We start from the raw sequence: 18,325 nt of genomic DNA on the forward strand, positions 1-18,325 counted from the left end.
CAAATACCTCCTGTACTCCAATAACCTGTGGAAAAATAAATAAAAAATAGAAAAAATAAATAAAATTATTGGCTGATCTAAAAAAGCAATGTTAAAAATGGGTAGTCTTATTAAAAAACAATGATAGAAACATCATGAAGTTCATATAACCTCAAAGTAATTTCATATCTTTTATGTTTTTCTATTTCAACTATAAATTAATGCTTGTTATGATAATCAAAGTACTCTAAAACAATCAGATGTCTTCTAAATCATCAATTAAAAATATTTTCAGTAATGTGCATTGTTAGATATATTTTATTGTGCTCTCATTCTGTGAAAATTGGTAATCCAAGTATGGCATATATGCTAATTACCAATTAATGACTGACTAATCGCAACTCAACCTTGGGCAAAGCCATTTTCTATGGATTTCCTCAACTATTAACTGGGAGAAAATGACTCCTGCCCACAGGCATCTTGGTGAAGAATTTATTTGAAAATACTTTTCTGATAGAAAGTTCCAGACAGACATTTTCATGACACAATAACTTTGAAGTTGAGCAATGAAGTATGCTACCTTCAAATGAAACTAGAAGGGGTGCCAGATTGGTAGAGCACGAATTTTGAAACTGAAACTGGCTGGGACATCAAGGTTAACGTTACCCTTTAACCTCTTTCTTTCCCCTTTACCCCCTTTTCCTTTCCCAAGCAAAGTATGGAGTGATTGGGAAATAGGCCCTTACATTTTCTTTAAGAAAGTGGTATAGTGCTAGTTCCCTGTGATTTGGGAGGGAAAATCTCATTTGATTCCTCACCTCAACAATTTCCTATGATGCCTGTTTCTGCGAGTGGTATTTATGAGTTCTTGTTTTTTAGACAATTGTCTTGGAAATGTATCTAATCAAATACTGATATAAAGAGGAGCCAGATGGGAAGGCTATGGAATGTTGAATTTGTCCTAAGTTGAGTTCCTGTTTATAGGAGGAGAGCCTGAGACCCTTTTTGCTAGTTTAGCTTTCTCCTTTGCTGAGTCTGCACATTTGAAATATTTTAGTGTTAGCCCGCTGTGACACACTGCCTGTCCAGCAGCTTAATTGATACTTAAGCAAGTTCACAATATGTCCTTCATATAATTAAACACTGGGGCTATGCACAAAAGGATATGTTTTTAATGCATCAGTTATGGAGACATTTTATCATCAGCCCCTTATTTCCACTGTCTTAATACAGCAGAGTAAAATATGATATTTAGGTATCATTATGCTTTGCCCTTTTCTACTTCCAAACCTGTTGGATCCTCTCTGGAAAGGGAGTCTTATGACCTACAGTCAAACAAGCTAGGTCAGATAATTTCCTTATGGCCAGCTTTTACCCAGAAAAGCAGAGGAAAAATCAGAGTGATATTTTTAGGTTTAATGACTGACTTTGGAAAAAAGGGGTTCTGATTTCTATGACACGCCTTGAGGAAGAGAGATTCTAGTTTTTATGGCTATCCTCGGGGGAGAATGGGACTGAGAGACTGGCAGTTAGGGGAAGGTCAGAGAAAAACTTTTGCTTCTGATGCTTTCATTTTGGGGCATTGTTTTCTGAGCCTCAGCATAGTCATCTATGTTTGACAGGTCTGCTCCATTTCAGCGCTGGGAATATTCTCAGCAAACACTTACCCAGTGTGTTCAGCAGCAATCAGGCTGTTGGTGATAATGTAGAAGTTTATTAGAACATGAAGAGAGGAATTACCTACAAGTAATTCTGGAGAGCTGGCTACCAGGAGCCAAATGCCTCATAGGCAGAAATTCATTGAATAGCATGCATTTATTATATGTTGCCAGCAGTTTAAGCATTTGAGCTCAAACCTCCTATTAGACCCTCCCCAGCATGCGGGCCACCCACCAGTTACAAGGCATGATGACACGACAGATGACCCGTCCTCCTTGGTAGCAGTACGGATATGGGTAGTAACCTAGTAAAGGTTCACAGACGCGGCGGCAGTAGCGGTTGCCTCGACGGCAGTAAATACAACAATAACCTCTCTCATCCAGCATGGGATCAAATTCTATTCCATTTTCAGTCTGAAAGAAGAAGAAGCCAGTGTTGGGGGTGGGAGAGGAAGGTTCACTAGCAAGAGTTCTCACCAAGCAGGGGAGAACTAGAAGACTGTATGAGTTGGGGGCTTGTGAGAAAATTAAGTTCCTTAGCCTGATCATGGAGATATATCTACAGAGATTGAGATTGATTTTGAATGAGCCTCCCGGAGATTTCAAGTTGCTTAAACATTTTTTTTTTTTTTTTGTTAAAGCCATGATCATTCTCCTTCCAACGATTGTGATCTGAGGGGTAGTAAGTTTTGTGAGGGCTCTTTTTTTCTCCTCTATCAAGAGTTTACATAAACATAACTCACATAGTCATTTATTGGAAGTTCTTCCTCACTTGCTTGTCTGGCGTGACGGGTCTTCTCTACCTTCACTTGAGGGACCACCCACTGTTCATTTTGTTCAATCCCTTTTTTTTCATTGGCAGGAAAGTGAAGATCTTCTCCATCCTCCTCAAAGTCTTGTAACTCAGAAACTAAGATAATAAATGCAAAGTTGTGATGCAACTGCTTTGCAAATGTTCCTGAAAGAAGTGCTTGGGGGAATAGCAGCTGGGGATAGAGATTTTCATTGTGTCTTTAAACTGGCATCATTCAGGCATGGACCACTTTTCCAAGCTCCTTCAGTTGATATTTTAGAGTCGTTTCCAAAACAAGCCTGATCATTTCTACATACACAAACTTCTTTGCTTCTTTGGCATGAAACATTTACTGCTTTGCCTTACCAGCGTACTAAATTAAAAACTGAGAACAAGGGACTTCTGTATCTCCTACAGTGATGATTTTACCCATGGTAGATGCTCAATAAATATTTCTTGGTTGCCTGAATTGATTTGACATCCTCTGTCCTCCCACTTTCCTTATGTTTCTTGTCTTAAAAATTTTTTTAAAAACTTTCTGTTTAGAAGTAATCTTAGATTATGGAAGAGTTGCAGAAATAGTACAGAGTTCACATATTCTTCACCCAGTTTCTCCTAATGTTATCTTACATAACCATGGTACAATGATAAAAAATCAGAAGTTAGCATTGGTGCAATGTTATTAACTAAACTACAGACTTTATTCAGATTTCATTAGTATTTTTACTAATGTTCTTTTTCTGTTCCAGCATCCAGTCCAGGATACCACACTGCATTTAGTCACCTTTTTTATATCTCTAAAGAGTACACACAGATGCTTACATTGGTGAGAATAACCTCTCTTGGGTAATAGAGTAATCTATGCTGTGCAGAATGAGGGAGGCCAAATTGCATGTTAGCTAAACAGACTAAGACATCCGGGGGCCTTTACCTTTTCTATGGGCTGACTGGAAGTTGAGGGCTGGACTCTTCTACTCTGGACGTCTAGCCCTCAACTACTTTTATAGTAATTCCTAAAAGAGCGACAAAGAAATTTGTATTGCAGTGATTGTCTTATTTTCTAAGGAAAATGCCACCATTTGACATAGGGAATCCTTCTTGACAGCAGAGTATTGTTTTTGCCCTTCTCTCCTCTATTCTTGGGTTGGACCCACAGTGGTTTGAGCAACGGTCTGGTATAACGACTGCAATGAATATAGATGTGCAAAGAAAGATAGATTAGTTTTTTGCTATCACTAGTCACATTAGGATGGTGTTACCTTTGCTGGGATATTTAAAAGCCTGTCAACATTAATTTTTCTGATTTATAACTTGGCTGTGAAAAATTCCCTCCTCACTGGCAGTCAGCATATATAGACTCATCCAAGAAGGTATAAACCAATCATTTGTTTTCCTAGAAATGTAGCCTCTAAATGCTGGGAATGTTAACCTGTTACTGTCTTAGAAAATAGGAGGAGGATGAGGGTAAGGATGTCATACCTGATATTAGAGTGGGATTGATCCAATACATGGTCACGTTGTCACAAATCTCCAGAATTTTGGAATTTTTAAGAAAATCTCGGTTTTCAATAGGCTTTTCTGCTGGGACCCAAATCACTGACTGTTCAAAAAAAGTTGTGGTAATTTCTTCATTCTGAAAGAAGAAAGTAGCTTAGGGTGGGGATTGGCAGAGAAATTAATAGAACAAGTGAGACATTATGGGATGCTGGAAAACAACATATTTTGAGTGTGAGTAACAATTTTAATCCTAGTGCTGCTGGTGAACTAGCTCTGTGCCTTGCATTCAGTGGGTGTTGGGGGAGTTAACAACTGATCCTTCCTCCATCCTGGGTCTAACAGCAAGGCTGCTTACTAAACTAGGAGCCTTCTCTGTTACCATTTCACTCAAAGTCAGAAAGGCGCTTCATTATTTTCAGCATGTCCTGGGTCTGTGTATGTTTTAACTTGAGCTTCTGGAACCCTGAGTGATTTACATTTGTTTTCTTTTTTATAAATACATTTTGTTAGCCTGCCTTATTTAGGCTTGCATCTTGGGTGGCAAGCAGGATTTGATCTGGAGCTGAAAAAATTCCTATAATCCAAACTCGTGAGATCAATTCAATAACAATGGGATCTAATATTTGGGTTTTACAAGATTTGCCTGTTGATGGTAGCCAGTTATCGTACAAAAGATGTCTTTTTATGTTTTAAAGTGAGGTCTCCAGTTTTTGACTTCACTGGCCTTCCTACTATTGCATTCCTTTCATTGTAGATGCTTAGAGTTTATCTCACAGAGTGTTTTTGCTTTAAGCAGCTTTTTGTATACTGTGAAGGACGCCACTTTCTCTTCAGTTTCTAGTATGGAGGTAATTGTGTTGTATATCTAGTTCTTACTAATTTCTCCCGGAATCATTTACAATTCTAAAGTCTTAGCACCTTTGTCCTTGAGTCTGTAATGACCTCGAGATGCATTGAAAGGAATTGTATAAAATGAGGTTGGTATGCTGACTAGCTTTGTTAGCAAAATCAGGGCTATTTATATACCTGCTCTGCATGTTTAAAATACACATGCCATGGATACAGTGTGGAGGGAAGTACAGAAGAGAGTTTTGTCATTCAGGACCACAAATTTGTCTCATTAAAAAAAAATCTGTGGTGTGTATATAAAAAATAAGATTTACTTGAAGCTACAATATTCTTACTATCATGAAATGAATATTCGTGTTATTTAAAATATTTGGTGAAATTAACTGAAGACTAAATTAGGGCCAAAATGAGACATTATGAGCCTTTTCCTTTATTTTTTATTTGTTTATTTATTTTTTGACACTGAGTCTCGCTCTGTCGCCCAGGCTGGAGTGCAGTGGCGCGAACTCGGCTGACTGAAACCTCCACCTCCTGGGTTCAAGCAATCCTCCCACCTCATCCTCTTCAGTAGCTGGGATTACAGGCACGCGCCATCATGCCTGGCTAATTTTGTTTTGTTTTAGTAGAGATGGGTTTTCACCATGTTGACCAGAGTGGTCTCGAACTCCTGACCTCAAGTAATCCCCCTCTTCAGCCTCCCAAAGTGCTGGGATTATAGGTGTGAGCCACCGTGCCCAGCCCCCTTTGCCTTAATCTTTCAGAAAAATAAATCCTATTATATCACTTCAGGTTCTCATTGCTGGCTGGCCTACTCAAATGCTTACATTATTTTCTGAACGTAATTAGCATATGTTATTGTGTATAGTAGCTTTTTAATCCTATTGATTTTCCTTTTATCTTACCTTTGCCTACTGTAGTCATTCCTAATATCCTGAACGTTGATCTATTCCTCAGATGCATCTAACTCATGCTTACTTTAAAAAAAAAAAAAAAGTCTCCAAACTCTGTCACTACCATAGACCTTGGGAGCAGAGCATCATCTTTGGGAGAACGTTCTTTGTTTTCTTGGAAATTCTAGTAACAAGAGTCTGTAACTTCTCTGGCCCTGAGGAGACCAGTAGCATGAAAGAGTAAAATGGGAGCCAATGACAGCTCTAAGACTTGGGTAAGGGAAGGAAAAATAGTCCTCCCCACCCACTACCCCCAAATAAAGAAAAAATAAAGGAAAAGAAATGGGTTAGTGAGAATCAAGATGGAGGGAGCTGGGTGGGAGAAAAGTGAAAAAGAACAGGGAGAGAGAGAAGAAAGAAAGAGGTTTTTATAGTTTGTAGAAAGATCACTCTGCCATGGCCGGGCGCGGTGGCTCACGCCTGTAATCCCAGCCTTTGGGAGGCCTAGGCGGGCGGATCACGAGGTCAGGAGATTGAGACCATCCTGGCTATGGTGAAACTCCGTCTCTACTAAAATACAAAAAAAGAAATGAAAAAAAATGACGGGTGCTTGTAGTCCCAGCTACTCAGGAGGCTGAGGCAGGAGAATGGCATGAACCCAGGAGGCGGAGCTTGCTGTGAGCTGAGATTGCCCCACTGCACTCCAGCCTGGGAGACAGTGTGAGACTCCGTCTCAAAAAATAAATAAATAAATAAATAAATAAATAAATAAAGAAGGATCACTCTGACATTGCCATAATTCCACTTTAGATTTGCCAGCTAAGCAGTAAACTAAACCAATGCTTGTTTTTTTCTTGCTATAGTGGGGATATGTTGTCACAATATGACCTTAACTGAGGTCCCCCTTCTCCCACTAATAAAACCATACTGTAATTATAGACAAAATATCAGGAAACAATAAAGAGCCTCAGGGACCTTACAGATAGTTGTATTATAGGCAATAACATCCATCTCCCATTAGGTTTTCAGGGGCCATCCAGTGATTGCACCAGCACCCTAGGTTGCCTTACTTTGGCCTAGCAGGGTGTTTTTAGAGAGTTTGTATCACATTTCAGTGTTCACCTTCTTTGCTTTTGCCTTTCCTAGTAAGGTTAAATGTGAATTATTGGCCGGGCGCCGTGGCTCAAGCCTGTAATCCCAGCACTTTGGGAGGCCGAGACGGGCGGATCACGAGGTCAGGAGATCGAGACCATCCTGGCTCACACGGTGAAACCCTGTCTCTACTAAAAAAAAAAATATATATAAAAAACTAGCCGGGCGAGGTGGCGGGCGCCTGTAGTCCCAGCTATAGGGAGGCTGAGGCAGGAGAATGGCGTAAACCCGGGAGGCGGAGCGTGCAGTGAGCTGAGATCCGGCCACTGCACTCCAGCGTGGGTAACACAGCAAGACTCCGTCTCAAAAAATAAAAATAAAAGTGAATTATTCCATTAGCAGCCCAGCATAAAATGGTAAGGTGAATGAACCACAGTCTTTAAAATAGGTGAATACTGAAGTGTGACAAAAGTGGCAAGAACCCCAGGTGGCTTTGGAACTTTCTTTTTTAAAAATGCTTTATCTGAGGCAAGATTTTGTTTCTCTGGCTCATCCCTCTTACTAGAAATCTTTGGCTTCAGAGAAAATCAACATAACGTTAATGGGTGCCCTGGTATAAAAGTATAGCATTGCACCTAAAATTATGCAATTCAGTTTTTTGAAAGGCCTAAGTTCAAGACCCCAGTCTGCTACTCACTAGCTGTGTGACCTTGAGCAAGTCACTTTTTGGCTCTGAGTTCGAGTTTCCTGATCTGAAAATGATGATAATAATAGCACCTATCTATAAGGTTGTCGGAGAATCAAAGAAAAGTGAAGCATTTAGTACAATGTTTGGCACATAGGTAGCATCCAATAAATGATGTCTTTTGCCACCACAATTATTCTTCTTACATACCTCGTCTATTTCCTCTTCTGGTTCAGAAAATTCAGGAATCACTTTAATCTGAGTTTTGATAAAACATTTTTGAAGACCCACGAAGTAGATGCCAGTGTATCCCTATGAAACAGACAAAACAACAATAAAGCTTCCCAAAAGACCCACTATTAGTAAGTTCCATGATCTGTTGGGGTACCAGACTAGCAAAATTTGAATTCATAATGGAATGCTAGCCTCCTCTAGGTTTCCATTTGAATTCAAATTTTAGATGGAGGCTATTTTTAACTTGACTCAACTGCTCTAATATTTTAAGTGGAAAGCCTTAGGGGGAAAACATCCAACTTACGTTTTTAAAGTCGTGTACTTCCAATGTTTCATCAGTGCCATTTCCGCTTCTGAATATTTCAGTTCTGGTCACAGGATCAATTTCCATGTAAATCTTCTTCTTCTCTCCATTGCTGTAGAAAGTGTGCTCCATGTCATAGGTCTGGGAGAACAGAGGAAAACAATCTCTAAGATATTCAGTGTGGGTCAGGAGATGGAGATCATCCTGGCTAACACGGTGAAACCCCGTCTCTACTAAAAATACAAAAAAATTAGTCAGGCGTGGTGGCGGGCGCCTGTAGTCCCAGCTACTCGGGAGGCTGAAGCAGGAGAATGGCGTGAACCTGGGAGGCGTAGCTTGCAGTGAGCCGAGATCTTGCCACTGCACTCCAGCCTGGGCGACTGAGCAAGACTCCATCTCAAAAAAAAAAAAAAAAAAAAAAAAAAGGATACTCAGTGTGTCCCTAAAGTGAGGTGCTTTTTGGTGCTGCAGCTGATATGGAGATCACTTCAGAGCTGGTATTTTGAATTCAAGCCAAGCTGCTGAACTAATTACTAAGAATTCCAACAGTTTTCTTGGCAGCCTTGGCTAAATAGCAAATGATAGTTTGTAAACCAGCCTATAAAGTATTTTCCCCTTGTGTTAAGCTGAGGGATCACCTAAAACCTATGCTGCTTCTTTAAGCTACCACTTCCCTTTCCAAGTGCTAAGTAATCACGCCCCCCAATCCCCCCACACTGCCCCTTCCCTCGCCCATGAAATTCATTAGGTCTGAGAAAGAGATTTGAATACACTTAAAATGGTTACGTATTGTTTGTCTCCTTATCTATCCAGGGCTTTAATATTGCCACAACAGCCTTGAGTCTATCCTTTTAGAATCTGAAGACTTTCTCCTTGCCAATATTAGTCCTACCCTGCTCTGTTTGCTTCCTTTTGCACCTTAAACTCCAGGAAACATTTATACCTTTCCTTAGTCTTCTCTTTATAGGGCAACCAACCCCACCCAGTTTGTTCCTGGGTTCTGTTTCCCAAGCCATATTCAGTTGTTTTCAAGTTCTGCAGATTCTTTTGTGTATATGGAATTAAGCCAACTGAGCCAAGTGTCCTGCATTAAGTAACGTGGAGCCTCCCAAGAAGAAAGGCTGCTCATCAGGTCTTTCTTGAGTGGCTAAAACAAAACCCCAGATTTTCTCCTGTGCTCTAAAAGAGGCAATTGTATTTCTAGAGACCAAGAGGACCAGTCCCATATGGTACTGCAGTTTAGGAGTAAGCCCTTATCTTATAATTTTAGGGCATATTTATAGGTAGAAGCAAATAAGCGTAAAGGAATTTGTTATCTGTCACGAACCAGGCCAGACCTGATGATGCCTTTTGGAAGTCTATCTTATCTCTGTCATTAGGAGACCTTTGTTTATCAAGTTTCTTCATATTCATTTTTCCTTATGAAAAAAAATTTGGAAAACTAAAAGCCTTAAAAAGCAAGTCTTCAGAGCCCACATTGCTTTCTAATGATACGGTTCCCAGTGGCAGCCTTGTAGAGAACTTACACCAGGTTGGGTCGTTTTTTAGTGTCTGCTGATGCCATTGACTGAATGTTAGTTTAACCTGGTCAAATATTCACCAACTCAACTAGAGAAAAACAAATTGGAACCATTTGTAGAAGCAAGTATTACTTCAAGGGTGGCAAGTCTAATGTAGCTGCTGAAGAGAAAATCAAGAGTCAATGTAATTTACCCCTTGGTAGCTCTACAGTGCCTTGGACATGGTTGGAACCTAAGTATTTGTTGAATAAATTTTCCCCACCAATGGCACATCCTTATCTTCCTAAAGAGAGATTTTTGAGTATTGGCAAGGTCTTTTTAAAAAACCATTTTAAAAGTGAAAGAAAAACAATACTTAGAACTCTCCAGCAACTGCAGAGTTAACTCAGGAAGTCTGGCTTGGTTTGTGATAGTTAGCAAATTCCTTTAGGTTTGTTATTTGCTTCTAGCAATAAATATGTCCTTAGTTCCAGCTCTGCAGCCAGCTTGAGAAGAGAAATGTCTACCTATGGCAACAAATTGAGCTCTCAGTCTGTCTGACTTAAGTAGAGGAGAGAGGCATCCACTTCAGATCCAGTCTTGTCAGCTCTCCCAACGGGGGAATTTTGTTAGAAATACTATCCATTTTTGAGACAAATGTTGATGCCACTAGCCACTGGGGGCTGGGGTGGGGTGTTTATTTCATCAGTAGCACCACTGATGGATTATTGTATGGAAAAATGAGGTTAGAGACTAGGGGATGCTGGAACACTGCCTAACTGGGCGAAAGAAAAAATACAGGCTGTATTTTCAATCACTGGTAGAAGACTATGGAACCTACTGGTGACATTTAGAATTTCAGTGTGTTTCTGTGGAATGAGTTTTCCTGCACTGTTGGCAATGCACTTTACTTGGACACCTTGCTAGATGAAAACTATTGGAAACTGCCAAGCTCAGCAGATCTTGATTATTTTCAACATTCCTGCAAAGAGTTTTTTTTTGGTAGGAGAGAAGGGGTCCATTCTGATTGTGCTCATTAACTTGTTGACTTTATGTTAGTAATGATAAGTTACTAAATAGAGTGGGAACAGAATGACTTCGTTTATGTGTGACTCCTTGGTAGGGGGTAGGAGTGGGAAGCTATATATTCACCCAGACAGAATTTCACTATCAAGGTGTCCTTTTGGAACAGACCATTCTTCGTCTAGGAAGATGATGCTGGTGGCCCACTTTGGACTGTTTGGAGATGGGTATGAGCAAATCCAGACACACTGTCTCGCCTGGGTCCCTGTGGAGCACATTGCTTGGGTAATGGCTATGCAAGCTTCACTGGCCCATATGAAGACTGAGCTCATGCCTTTGGCATCACAAGTACTTTGCTCTCTACTAAGCTTCCTGGCTCAGGGGTTGAAGGTCTTTCTGGAGATGAAAGAATAAATGGCTTTGTCCTCTCCAGGAGCAAGCTAAAACAGAGACAGGATGACTGGCCTGAAGAGAGGTGTGAGTGGGCTACAAGTAGCTCATCTCAGCTGCCTCCAACTCAGCTTTATTCCAGGAAGGATAAGGCAAGGACAGAATATGATGAGAAGTACACCCCTGCCCCACTGGCAAATAGAGTTAATTTTTGGTGCTTCTAGCTTTCCTTTTCTGTTCTATTTTCATATTCATTCTATACCCTCATAGCCCTTCCCCCTTCTCTTCCCATCTCTCTCTGTCCCTTTGTCTCCTGTCTAGACATCTAGGAATCTTGTGGTGCTTCAGGTACCTTATGACAAAGAAGAAATCAATCTGACTCATGATTTCACACTTAGATATTAGTGATGAATGTTTGTCTGTTTAAAAATTTGAGTGCAATACTTCACTCAGAGGAATGAAGTACTAATGGTCGATTTTATTACTTTATTACTTTGCCATTACTTTCAATGGCAAAAACCACAATTACTTTTGCACCCATCTAATAGGCACAGTGGCACGAGGAATGGGAGATATTTGGGGGCAAGGGCATCTTTCCAGCACCACTCAAATGGGCTCTTACTCCACCCACACATAAGGCTGGCCTTAACTATAAGAACCAGAACACTGGAATGGAACAAGGAAGCCAATGGAGTGGAATAGGAATCAGAAGTGAAATGAGACAGATATGTGATTAAGTCCAGGCAGTGAGAGGTGTAAGAAGACCACACTGACAAAACATGTAGAGGACACAACCCATTTTTCTTCCCTGCCCAGGAATTCTGTCTTCAGTCCAGTTAAATCCTCCATTCAGGCAGCAAATGAGCCCTAACATCCCTCTTTCACGGTTTTCCCTGTTTTCTTGCCTCTGTGGCAGTCCCTGAGATCAGAAAAGAAAGCTTTTTATAAAAAGTAAAGCTATCTCAGACCTCAGTGTGATGGATCTGTTTTGGGGGCAAGAAGCTTTAGCCTGTCCTGACAGGGATTTGAGGGCATTTGGCTTAGGTTTGTTTTTTGAAGCCTGTGATTAATCTAGCTGCTCTTCACTCCATCTTCATCCCTTACTGTCTGTTTATGAGGTACACTCTCCAAAGGTGAAATACATGCTCAGAATAGCTGGCTAGCAGGTGTTAGGCTGGAAGGAAGGGAAGAGAATGCACTGTACCATATTATTATTAACCTAACTTGGGGGAATTAAAGGGCCTCTGGGTATTTCTTTACCAACACAGAACAGACAGATTGTTCCTTATGCGAAGTTAGAGTTCTGCATCTTCAATCACCATTTGGAAATATGCAAAATATTGGCATAAGCAGTACAGACATTCTTTTTCAACAAGAAAAAGCTACTTCTTTTATCTACAGACTTGAGCTGGCCAGTACGTTTTTCCCCTACCCATTATCCCCATCCCTGATTCTTAAATGCAGCTGAAGAATAGTGGAAAGAATCTTCAGACTAGCCTCTAGTTCTAACATTAACCCCACCACTTACAAGCTGTATGATTTTGGGCAAGTCACTGAGTGTCTCTAGGGACTCAGTTCCTATTTTAATCCTTCACTCCTTTTCATCTGTAACGTTAGATAGTTAGCAAAGTCCGCCGAGATTTGCTCAGATCAACCTGTCAGGTTGATCATTGGACTACTCCTACTGCTACCATCTGTTGATCATCCAGGCTACTTCCTCTACAGCCCCAATTCCACTCCCAACCACTCCAGAACAGCTGTCTTTGAAGGCCTAGGCTCTTCATCCTGGTGTCATATAAGTTGTTCAGCAAATGCTGCCTTAGGAGAATGAAGAGGCTGACTAAGAAGAACATGCCATCACAACCACAGCCTGGCTCCACATAATTGCTGGGAGCTGCCCTTGAGTAGCCCAGAGTAAGAGCTGGCCCAGTGAGAGTTGTACAAGGGTGGCCCTGGGTCTCACAGTGCATTAGGAGGAAAATGAAGGGAGGTCTTTTTTTTTTTTTTTTAAGAATGCCAACATGGCACCATCTGGTAAAGCTCAGTCTCCCTGTCAAAAAATATTCCAGTTACGTCTTCAACTTTTTCCTTGAGGGTATATTAATATTTCTCTAGACCCACATTTCACCCACCAGACTGTGGTGTAGGAAAGCCCAGAGGACCTGGGGAGGAAAGTTGTTTTCCTTGTGTGCCTAGAGAGGAGTGAAAAAAGTTAATATTGGGCTAATGCCCAATTGTGCGTGCCAAGAAATAGGCACGCACAAAAAGTTGCAATCAGACTCATCAAGAAAGTGCTTCTTCTGAGCAAAGGATTTTCAGCCTAGAATGACAGTGGGCTCACAACGCTGTGGGAGACTGTTTTAATGATCACCTGCAAATGAGGTGTGGCAGGAGGGCAGAAAAACGCCCGCTTATGCCTACCACTCCTCATTGCTCTGGTAATATGTAGAAGTTGAAGGAACATCCTCACAAATCTGTTGATTGCTGTGTGGTCCTGATGGCTTTCAAACAACCCGAAAGTCACCAGGCAGCTCCTATGTAAGGCAATAAGGACCATCTTTTATTTATTAAATGTATGATTCTTCTGCCTCACTCCACAAAGGATTGGCAGGGATGGCTACAAGGTCTGTGCTATGTTTCTAAACTGTTGGTTTAAAGGCTAGGATTTTTCTGATTTGTTTTCTTCATGTTGGATTAATTAGCTGAGGAGTTGGCTTCTGACTGTTTCCAGTAAAATGTGTAATACAGGGGGCTTTAAGCAAGAATGTTTCTTTGGCGATTCTGCTTCAGTGATCCCAGGGCAATCACTGCCTGGAAGGGAAGCCTCATTACGATGCTTTCTCAAAATTGCTGGGACTGAATAGGTCTCTTCTGCTTATTTAAGAAAGCTGAATAGAGAGCTGGATGGACCTGGCTTTCATTTAGCTCAGGTGGCTCCTATATGTGGCTGTGGGTCAGGGGCCTGGGACCTGTAAGAAAATGCAGCATCTCACCCAGAGTTAGTCATCCTTGTTTCACTTTATTTCGATTTCTTTCTCTCTCTGGTGTGTGTGTGTGTGTCTGTGCGTGTGCACACCTGTGTGCACACACACCTGAGGTGTGTGAGGGGAGGAGGTCAGGCATGGCTTTTTCTCAATTTGGATACAGGAATCTGGATCTTTTGTACACACCAAAGCGGGAGTGAGGAGAAGGACTTACTGGCATGGAAATGTCAACACCAGATGTGGGATGTTAAATAAATACTGTTTATTATACACAGATGTTGAAAGGCAAAATAAAACGGAGGCGTGGTGGAGGCTAGGAGAGCAAACACTAAGAGCTTGGAGGAATTCCCAGGACAGCAAACAAATCACTGCCACCGGTAAGCACAGTTGCATACACAGCTCTCTCTACCAAGGGCCACAGAGTCCCCACAAGTCTCACAGACTTGTTAAGGAAAGCCCAAAGAGACTGGATTTTAATCTGCTAACTCTTGTTTCTTGCTAGGCCATACCATTAAGGAGAGAGTCTTTAATTTGTGTAAGATACCTGGATCCTTTTCCTGTGCAGCTCTTCCAAGACTAACCTGACTGCTAGTCTCTTCCCAGAATTCTTAAGTCTGCTCTAAGGCAGGCTTATTGACAGTCTCAGCCATTGGAAACATAGATGGTCTCCTGAGCTCTTTGTCTGGGACTTGAAGGTAGTAGTGGACTAAGTAAAACATCCACATTTCCAGCTGATTTCTTAGTTTTCAATGAACCAAACCTGGTCTTGTGAAGGCCAGGACTTAAATATCAAAGACAATAAATCATAACTCCCCACTGGAACGGAAAACCAACAACATTTGTTCATGGTAGAGAAACTTGCTCTAGGGGACACCTGTTGTCTTTATCTGGATTACTTCATTATAGCTTTGTTCATTTCTGAGAGTCTCTTTGCTGAAAGTGACATCCCAAAATGGATTACTTCAAAAGAGGTTTGATTTTTGATAAACTTTATTCAGCAGCATATCCCACCTCTTCTGTGCATGCACTGACCAAGTTTTACTTTTGGTTTGAGGTATCATAGGATTGCTCCTTATAATCATTAAAAACAGAACTAGAATGAGATGTAAAGGTGACATAATAGGGAAACAGAGGAGACCATGGACCTGCTAGTGAGTTTGACACTTTGCAATATAAATGCAAGGTCTCCACCTAGTCGTTTATAGCTGCACTGAGGCAAATAGCACTACAAGTTTATAAAAACACATACACTCTTTTGGAATAGCATTTGCAGTACCAACGACAACAATAAAACAAGAAAGGCCATCTGGCCCCTTATTTAGGCAAGCCTCTAAGGATGGTCAAAAGGACTAGCTATCCACCATGCCCAGTTAAGTACATTGTGGCTATGGAGAACAAAAGGGTTTATGGCCCTTTAACTCGTGTATAATTTTCAAGAGGATCCAAGATTCAACTTGTGGGGTGACATATCACCTTGGGAATTAGCTAAGTGGTACCAGAATTGTATTGGAATGCATTTTGGCACTCTTATTAATTCGCTGTTTTCTTCCTGATCTCTATTGCTTTACCCACCCTGCCGGCCTGAACACAGGTGGCTTCTCTAGAAAGACATTTGAACGGTAAGTAGTTCAGAAGCAAGGAGCAGTAAGGGGAGGAGGAGGGGATAGGGCTAACTATAGGCATTGGGTGATGCCTGAAATCCTTTCTGGAACAAGGTATAAATAAAAAGGCAAACAAAGTAGGCTGGCTTGCTCTCCCTTCTACTTAAACCTGATAAGATATCCTTTGGGACTAAATGAAAGTGGGTATGACAGCAGAGGTGGAGAACTCAAGGGTGGTTATGCCTTATATCTCTGTTTTCTTTCAGACACTTAGCCAGCTTATTTTCTACTTTTCCCCCTCTGCCTTTCTCTCCCCACTGACCCATATCTTTATCTCTGCTCCTATTGCTCCTTTGGCTCCTAATGGTCCATGCCAACCCATTTTCTTGTATCATCCTCTTTCCTGGATTTGTGCTTTTTCCTCCCTACACCTGTTACCAAATAGAAATGAGCATCTTATGACAACAAATTAACAACAGTAATAACAATAACTTCAGCAGCAATCCACACACCAACAGAAAAACATGGCAAAGCCAGAAAACTATCTTCACAACTTGTAGTTTGTATATTTGTTGATTATCTTTCAAATGGAAATTGTGAACATGAAGGGATTATGGTTTTATTTGGGACTATGGTTTTATTTATTTATTGTATATCTAAACTTGCCCATTGCATATGAGCCCAGGAGTAACAATAACACTAAGGTACAGAAATACAAACTACAGTGGCTAGCCAAGCTTCACCAAATGACCCCCGTATCAGAAGCTTTCTGAGTTATCTGTGATTAATGACTTGGGGTCGCATGCTTCTACCTTGTGGCATTACTATCTCCGTGGGACAGTGATGATTGCAGCTGGCAAGGAGCTGAAAAGCTCTGTTTTTTTTTTTTTTTAAGTCATAAATAAATGTGAAGTCAGGTATGAGAATTGCTCCTCCTGAAAACCAGCTTGCTGCCTGTTCTCACTGCAGATGCATTAAGTCAGAAACATAATCCCTGAAAATCCTTTGCTGCCACTTTGGGTGGTTTCTCCTTATGTGGTGGTCTAATTACTTTTCCATCAGTTTCTGCCCAGATAATTGAAAGAAAGATGGAAAGTATCTTTTTCTTAAAGTAAAAACTTTGCTCCTAGGAGGAGTCTTAACTCCTCAAATACAAGCATTATAGAAGAATGGGTAATTCTACACCCTATCATTACTAACCAAAATACAGAAAACAAGTTTTTTTCCCCTTACCAAAATAATTAGGCAAATGAAGGAGAGAAAAATCTTGATTCAGTTTTTCACACCACCAGAAAATAAACACAAAAGAGACTTCACGATTTTCATTTTCAGAGTAATTTATATGCCTACTAATTAAATTCAATCAAACTCAGAACAGAAGCATCAGATTATGATGTGTATTTACTTACTTTTTTGGGTACCTCCGGCCAGAAGTGCTTGCTCCCCCAAAACAGGACAATTAGAGTTAGGGCCAGGATACCAAACACCAGTCCACAAATCTTAAGTGATTTACATATTTTCTTGGATTTAAAAGCTTCTGCCTAACCAAAGAACAAAGAGAATAAAACAATACATAATAAACCTCAATAAGCAAGCCATAATTCAAAGTCACTTTTGATTCCACTTTCTAATGTTCACTTTGCAATATGATAAATCTGTGAAACCATGCTTCTGCTCAAAAGGGAAAAAATATGAATCAACTTACATTTAGAATGTGACAGTCTTCACAATTCTCTGGAGGATTCTTTGCCATGGTCTCTCAAGCACACAGTACTCTTTCCCTGCTTTGAGAGGACTGAGAGACCACTGCTGAGGTGGAGTTGCAAGTGAGTCGGCTAACAGATGCCAGAGGAGAAGCTGAATTTATATGGCTCAAATATGTCATACCAGAGCCTGAAGGAGCCCAGGGGACTCCTGTGCTGCGATTTGTTACATAGATATACCCATATATGTATATAACTTCTGTGCACAGAATTCCATCCAGAATGGCAAAGACAGAAGGTTATAATGAAAACTATTGTCCTGGGGGTTGGGTTGGAAGGGGACCAAACCTAGGACACATTGAAATGATTTTTCACTATGAACTTAAAATATCAGTGGCAATACATGCTGCACACTCCAGAAATAAGCAAACAAAACAAAGAAGGGAACGAAGTCCTATTTTCGATTCCATTTGATTCAGCAAATATTTATTGCAGGGATATTAAATGTCAGGCACTGTGCTTGGTGTTTGAGATTCAGAAATGAAAAGATATTGCCTCCTTCACTAAGTTAAAGCTCTTTAAATGCTGCTATCAATATGTACTTAACTAATTATAATGAAAACAGGATAAAATAAAGACTAATTCTAAGCTCTCTCTCTTCATATTCTGTCTCTGATTTTTCTCCTTTCTTGAGTCTTCTTCCTCAGTCTGCTTTTTAATGTTTACATGCCTTATGGTTCTTTTCTTGATGATCATTCTCACTTTACACAGACTTCTTAGATTATATCATTCATTCCTACAGCTGAAAATATCACCTACATATCAATGATTTCCACATCTGTACCTGTAACCCAGTTCTATCTTTTAATTTCAAGGCCATTTGAACATCTCCACCTGGATAGACCTCAGGAATCTCAAGCTCAACATGTTCTATATCAAAGTCTTCTTTCAACACCTTCTCCTAACCTACTTTTCCCCTCATATTCCCTATCTTAGTTGGTGGCTATATTAGTTTGCTAGGGCTGCCATAACAAAATACCACAGACTGAGTAGCTTAAATGGCAGAAATTTATATTCTTACTGCTCTGGAGGCTAGAAGTCTAAGATCAAGATGTTATCAGGGTTGGCTTCTTCTGAGGCCTCT

General features: G+C 40.6%; 1 protein-coding gene across 1 annotated transcript; it reads right to left on the reverse strand.

Moving 5' to 3' along the window:
- Positions 1-1,677: 1,677 nt before the first annotated feature.
- Positions 1,678-17,482, reverse strand: LOC105499290 (tenomodulin). The gene is made up of 7 exons (XM_011771805.2): positions 17,184-17,482; positions 16,888-17,019; positions 7,982-8,122; positions 7,654-7,755; positions 3,910-4,063; positions 2,381-2,547; positions 1,678-2,051 (listed from the first exon to the last, which is right to left on the reverse strand). Exons 1-7 carry the CDS (start codon positions 17,229-17,231, stop codon positions 1,842-1,844), a joined length of 954 nt encoding a protein of 317 aa, XP_011770107.2. The 5' UTR covers positions 17,232-17,482; the 3' UTR covers positions 1,678-1,841.
- Positions 17,483-18,325: the final 843 nt, after the last annotated feature.

Source organism: Macaca nemestrina, chromosome X, assembly GCF_043159975.1.
Source record: "Macaca nemestrina isolate mMacNem1 chromosome X, mMacNem.hap1, whole genome shotgun sequence".
Taxonomy (NCBI): domain Eukaryota; kingdom Metazoa; phylum Chordata; class Mammalia; order Primates; family Cercopithecidae; genus Macaca; species Macaca nemestrina.